Raw genomic sequence first — 6,640 nt, 5'->3', positions numbered from 1 at the left:
TTGTACCAGGCCCCAGGGTCAAAAAGGGGGCCCAGGAGCCAATGGACGGGGCCCAGAAATTTCCTGGGATCTTACATTTTCCTATCTACTCAGACTTGTTGCCCGCACAGGATGCTGGGGACACTACCATGAGCAGCTATTGGGAAGCCATATATGCTGGGCCGAGGAATGCATACATGACACTCCTTAACACAGTGTCAAATCTTGGAGGAAACTGGACTGCTATAGTGGATCTGCTGACCATGAAAGAGCACATAGGTACTTAGAGACACAGCTGCAAGGTTACAGCTGCTGCAGAAGCATGTTTTGGTACACACAGGACACTTTGCATTCTAGTGTAAACCTAAATATGATGATGCTAATTTTCTGCATGATTTTCTATATATACAAGATTTTAGAGAGACTTAGAAGTATGTTTGGTTTTCCATATTACTGTATCTAGCTGCTGATGCCAGGTGCCCGCACCCTGTTTTGCCCCTACTTGCCCCCATTCAGCTCGCCTGTCAATACCCTCCCCCTCTGTTTCACCCCTCCCCCTTTGCAAAGGGGCCCAAAAGAAACTTTGTACCCCCTGAAAAAATTCCTCTGAAAGACCCTGATTGCAGCCTAGGATTGTTGAAAATTTTCCTGCTTGATGATGTCACTTCCGATCATGAGATCACTTCCGGTGGGTCCCAACAGATTCTCATTCTAAAAAGTGGGTCCCAGTGCTTAATGTGTGAGAACCACTGTCCTAGAAGCTGCTGCTATGACTCGCCGTCCTCAATATGGCTTAATGCTCATAAGCCAGTCTTGCTTTTAAACACTCAACCAGTTGGCATTGATAACCATTGATGGCTGGCTGAGAGGTTGCTGCAGGGCTTTTCCTCTTTTATTCAAAGCCACTTTTCATAACCAGAAGGTCACTTCCTATAGCATTCTAAAGAAAAAATGGCAACCAGTGGCAGCAGCTGACCACCAGAAATGCTAGCAATTCTGCTGAAGTTGCCATTAGCCCAAAGAAGAGTTGCAAAAGTCAACTAGAAAACCAAAAAAACCAGCCCCACCTGCAGCACTAAGTGTTCAACAGCCTGATGAAACCGCTACTGCCACAGAGGCATGGTGGACAAAACAGTTTAAAAATCTTGGCCAAACCTGGAAGGAAAGACAAGCTTTTCTCAGCCTGCTCTACAACACACAGAGTCCCCTGAATCAATCAGCACAAGACACCTACTTCAGGGTGAATCTGTAAACCAGGGGTGTCCAAAGTTTTTGCCAGGAGGGCTACATCGTCTTTCTTGCACTGTGTCAGGGGGCAGTGAAAAAAGAATTAATTTATATTTGAATAAATTTACATAAGTTTACATAAATGAATATATTAAAGATGAACTTGTATGAAAGAATGAAGGTCTTGGAATAGCTCAAGACCTATAAAAGGCCTGGCACAAAGCAAGGCCAGGCTTTCCTTCGCTGCCACTGTTGCATCACAGATGTGAAACAGCAAGCAGTGGAGGGAGCCTTCATCCCACAGCTCACGCAAGAGATCAAACAGTCACCCCCATGCTGAAAGCAGTTGCATCGGGCCAGTGCGAGCACCAACAAATCTTCGGAGGACCAGAGGCTCGCTGGAGACTGGGGGCTCCCTGAGGGCCGCATTGGGAGTCCTCGAGGGCCGCAAGTGGCCCCAGGGCCGGGGTTTGGGCACCCCTGCTGTAAACTAAAGAGCGATACTGTTAAGTGTGCATAGCAAGTCTACTCTGTACAACACAGTATTTAAGGTGCACTTTAGCAGCTGAAATTTGGAAACTCCTATATACGAGAAGGACTGCACATTCTGCTGCCGCCCTGGTCAGAATGCCAGAGTGCAGATAATAGTGCTGGCTTCTTTCACTTAAAAAAACCCCTCCTCCCAACGGAGGACAGGGTGAGCCAGAATCACTACAAGAGAGGCAGCAAGGTGCTGTGATTCAGCAGTAGACTAGACTGCCCCTCCCCTCCTCCTTTTTAGGAGGAGAGGAAATGGGTGCCCTAGAGAGGCAGCGCTCTAGGAGTTGCAACTCCTGGAGGGCTGACACTCTAGGGCACCCTCTCGTCTCCTCCTAGAAAGGTGGTGGGGAGGGGGGTGATCCAGTCCGGCACTGAATCTATCAGAAGGAGGGTTTTTTTCTTTAAAAAAAGAAAGGAACCGGTGGAGCTGCTGGCTTCTTTAGCTTTAAAATAAAAAAGACAAACAGGCTGGGGGCTGAGGCTAGGGAAGGTGCCCCCAGAGGGCCAGCACTTGGGGCATTTACCCCTTGCCCCTCTCTAGGTTCGCCACTGCAAGTCCTCTTTTACAAGTCACCTTGGGGTGATCTGGAGACCAACTATTGAGCCCAGTCAGAGAGAACTGTGACTCAATATCCCAACTGACCTATCCAAACAACAGACAACTAGGAAGGCTGCACCAACACAACTAGCAAAAGGCCAGGATGACCAGATGTCATAAACTCATAAGAGAACAAAGCAGCCCAAAATGTTGGACATCCCAAGCACTCTCCTAACTGCAAGAGTTTCCCAGCGACAAGCAATTAAGAGCCTAATTCTATGGTCTCTGAGCTCCAGCGCCAGTGCTGGGGGGTGCAAACGTAAGGCATGTTGGTGACACCCGGAAAGGAGGGAGCACTGGCACAGACCCAGCACCACTCTGCGCTGGGCTTAGCACCAGATGGACACCGCTTGGAGCACAGAAAGAGCTCCGGGCAGCCATTGACTAAAATTTTTTTTCTCTTCTGATTTTCTATAATCTGCCCACAGGCCACAGGCTTTATCTATACAATTGTACTTCTACAAGACAATCCAAAGCCACCATATACAGAAGTTCTTTTCCTAGCTGCGGGGAACAGGGCATTCCACATCCCTTGTTCCACCCCCTGCAAGTCTGAGTTTTCTTCCTTAAAAATGATCTCATCTCAATAATCAACAGCAATATCTTGCAAACTCTGCTCTTAAGTGCTGATCAGACTGTAATCAAAAAGGACCACACAGTAAGAAGATGAAGGTTTGTGTATCTTTATTGTACTCCTGGTTTCAGAAGTTAGGTCCATGAATCCTCAGTCTATATCTGGTGGTAAGTACAGGGGGTGTTCAGCAAATCTAAAAGAAAAAAAAAATCTTAGAAGGACCTCAGAAAAAGAAAGGAACTAAATGAGGCCTATTACTACATAAGAACATAAGAACAGCCCGACTGGATCAGGCCATAGGCCCATCTAGTCCAGCTTCCTGTATCTCACAGCAGCCCCACCAAATGCCCCAGGGAGCATACCAGGGAACAAGAGACCTCATCTTGGTGCCCTCCCTTGCATCAGACATAGCCCATTTCTAAAATCAGGAGGTTGCACAAACACATCATGGCTTGTAACCCATAATGGATTTTACCTCCAGAAACTTGTCCAATCCCCTTTTAAAGACATCCAGGCCAGATGCCGTCACCACATCCTGTGGCAAGGAGTTCCACAGACCAACCACACGCTGAGTAAAGAAATATTTTCTTTTGTCTGTCCTAACTCTCCTCACACTCAGTTATAGTGGATGTCTGAGGCTGGATCTATGTAAGGTAACAGAACATGATGGGGATAAGGTGGCTACTAGTTCAGACTGCAGGTGGAAGAACACATGTTCTGAAGGCTGTATGTCCTCTATATTTAAAGAAAAACAATGCCCCAAAACAAAACCTCAACCTCAAGTAGAAAACTAGCAGGGAAAGGTCTAACTGAGATCTTCCTGCTTTATGCACTAATGGAACAATCCAATGGGCCCACTGCACTGCTGGAACTCATGTTCTGATGCTGTGGCACACTTTAACGCTGTCACAAAACACACAGCACTGTAGAGCACAGCCTGCAAACAGTGAGCAGCAGCAACCAGGCAACAGTGGCCACTACAGGAGCCCTGGCAAGTTGGCACAGGGGTGCGAGAAGGGGAGAAATGAGGTGGTGTTGGGGGTGTATTGAGGGCAGCAATGGGTGATTACTGGTGGCAGCTGCTGTGTCAATATCCTATCCCCCTTCCTGGCCTTGGTTCATCTAGCCAGGTTCATTCAGACTTCTGCCAGCAAGTAGTAGACCCATTGGGGTCATCAGAGGCTTACTCTGAGGAGGAGTACTTGAGGAGGCCTCTGAGACTCCCCCCACCACCACGCAGGATGCAGTGTTTGTCCAATGGCATGGCTGCATCAGTGGGTGGGGTTTGGATTGGGCTGTAAGTTTGCCATTTTCACTAGTGCCAGATAGAGGCAAATGCCCCCTAGACAAATGACTACCCCCCTCCCTGGCCCCTTGTGGTAACCTGAAGGAGAGGTATTTTTCAGAGAGGGCTTCTCATTTATTCTCATCAGACACCCCCCCTCCCCCGCAGATATGCATGCTGCCACTTCCCTGCATCCACCTCAGTGTTTTGGTGCTGCCGTTGGTGACATGATGATGGAAGCATTACAAAACAAAGAGATCTTCCTCCTGCAGTCTGAAGTGTTACAATCCGTTTCAGGGCCAGACCACCTCATTCAGTCCTCAAATTCATAAAGAAAGTATAAAATATGCACTCAGATCCTTTATCTCCCTCCCCCAGCAGCTGCGTTCAGCAGCAGTTGTGGTTGAGGTCTGAACCCTTTGGCCTAAGAACTGCCTTTGATAGCTATTCTCTTTGTTGGCAAGGAGCTCTGTAGCACAATGTGGGCTCTGCTTCAGCTTAGATGGTGGACAACGGAGAGAGGAGGAGAATTCACTGCCAGCCTCCCTCCCTTGACAGGCAAATGCTATCCTTCTTCCCCCCCCCCCAACTGTTGCTGCCACGCCGAAAACAGGCATGCTGTATCTGGTGGGAAGGGGTGGATCAGGAGGCTTTGGAAAGGAAAGGGGATTTAAACCCGCTCCATAAGCCTCCCACTCTGCAATGGGTCTCCTCAGACCTGTGCCAGTGATTTCACTGGTGCAGGTCCAAGGAGAGAAAGGGGGTGGGGAGGCTAACCACATAGGGGATAGGAACTGGAGTGTGCTATTGCCGCTGGATCCACTCTTTCCTGCAGCCTCCCAGCCCTGTTCCCCCCTCCCTGCCCAGTTTCACCCCCTCCCACCCTGTTCTGCCCTCCTCCCACCTCCCCTCACTGGCTTACTTGTTCCAGCAGGTGGCCAACTGTTTGGCGACATGCATGGGAAAGATACCGGACCACACTTTACTGTCAAGCACCCACTGTCGTCACAAGTGGAATGTGCATTCTGTGGGTGGTGGGGTCCAATAGGATTGAGCTGAAAACTGCACCCATAAAGAGGAGACACGATTGACCACATCTTCCTCTGCCTGTTGCTTTACAGTATGTTATAGCATGAAGCAACCTTACACAGTTTTTTTAGGAGAACTTACATTTCTAGTTTTAAGTACTTCATGTTTCGGTGAAGACCATCAAGGGATTTCATGTCCTCCTCGGACAGATGGAAATTGAACACCTGAGGGGAGAGGAACAGTTGTCACTATGTTGTCACTATCAGTTGTCACTGTCAGTTGTTACGTCTGTTCCAGGTAAGATGGTGGAATGCCTCATCAAAGATAAAATCTTAAAATACATAGACGAACAAGCCTTGCTGAGGGAGAATCAGCATGGCTTCTGTAAGGGCAAGTCTTGCCTCACGAACCTTTTAGAATTCTTTGAAAAGGTCAACAGGCATGTGGATGTGGGAGAACCCATGGACATTATATATCTGGACTTTCAGAAGGCATTTGACACGGTCCCTCACCAAAGGCTGCTGAGGAAGCTGTAAAGTCAGGGAATTAGAGGGCAGGTCCTCTCCTGGATTAGGAACTGGTTGAGGTCCAGGAAGCAGAGAGTGGGTGTCAATGGGCAGTTTTCACAATGGAGAGAGGTGAAAAGCGGTGTGCCCCAAGGATCTGTCCTGGGACCGGTGCTTTTCAACCTGTTCATAAACGACCTGGAGACAGGGCTAAGCAGCGAGGTGGCTGAGTTTGCAGATGACACCAAACTTTTCTGAGTGGTGAAGACCAGAAGAGCTTGTGAAGAGCTCCAGAAGGATTTCTCCAAACTGCAACAAGTTTGACCCGGGGCCCTAATGGTTTACCAGTCTTAAGGGTAACCAGTCTTAAGGGTTGGAGTCTTAAGGGTTGGAGTTTGCACAGCATTTCCATTGGTATTTTGCCCACAGAATTTTCTTACATGGCCTGCCTGACCACATTCATAGCCATGGAGATTATTGGTTGTTGCGGCTGCAGCATTTCCTGGGAATTTGTGGAAGTCAGCTGGCTTTGGTTGCCTGGCAACGGCTGTTTCTTTGTTGGCTGGCCAGGATCTCTGCTGCTCCCCTCCCCTCTTTGCTGGCTGTTGCTGAAAGCTTTTAGGCTGCCCATTTGGTTGGCTTCTGATGCTGGCTCGCTGATGCTGCCTTTGTGATGCAATTTCATCTGCGATCCTTGAAGCTTGCAGAGCGGTGGCAGGCTGTCTTTCAGCTACCCAGTCTGACACTGCTGGTGGTAAATAGGAGAAAAGGTGTTCTTTCGCCATCAACTCTCTCCACTGCTGCACAGTTTCTGCTCCTGCGGTCTCTGTCCAGGTTGCCAAAGATCTCTCTAACTTCACCTGGAAATTAGTATACGTTTCATCCGGTTTCATTTCTGCATG

The 6,640-nt window shown here is 48.6% G+C and overlaps 1 protein-coding gene across 5 annotated transcripts in view; it reads right to left on the bottom strand.

Annotated features, from left to right (window-relative positions):
* Positions 1 to 3,022: 3,022 nt before the first annotated feature.
* The window catches only part of LOC136657021 (aldo-keto reductase family 1 member C3-like), a 59,120-nt gene continuing 55,502 nt past the window's right edge, over positions 3,023 to 6,640 (bottom strand). For all 5 annotated transcript variants that reach the window (XM_066633590.1, XM_066633586.1, XM_066633589.1 and 2 more), the window contains 2 exons: positions 5,374 to 5,456; positions 3,023 to 3,111 (listed from right to left, as the gene is read on the bottom strand). In XM_066633590.1, the coding sequence (XP_066489687.1) occupies positions 3,069 to 3,111; positions 5,374 to 5,456 (126 nt within the window). In that variant the 3' untranslated portion in view covers positions 3,023 to 3,068. The remainder of the gene's footprint in view (positions 3,112 to 5,373; positions 5,457 to 6,640) is intronic.

The sequence above is a fragment of the Tiliqua scincoides genome, chromosome 7 (assembly GCF_035046505.1).
Source record: "Tiliqua scincoides isolate rTilSci1 chromosome 7, rTilSci1.hap2, whole genome shotgun sequence".
NCBI classification, from domain to species: Eukaryota; Metazoa; Chordata; class Lepidosauria; order Squamata; family Scincidae; genus Tiliqua; species Tiliqua scincoides.
The sequence above is the reverse complement of the archived record's forward strand: the minus strand, read 5'-3'. Positions and strand labels throughout refer to the sequence as shown.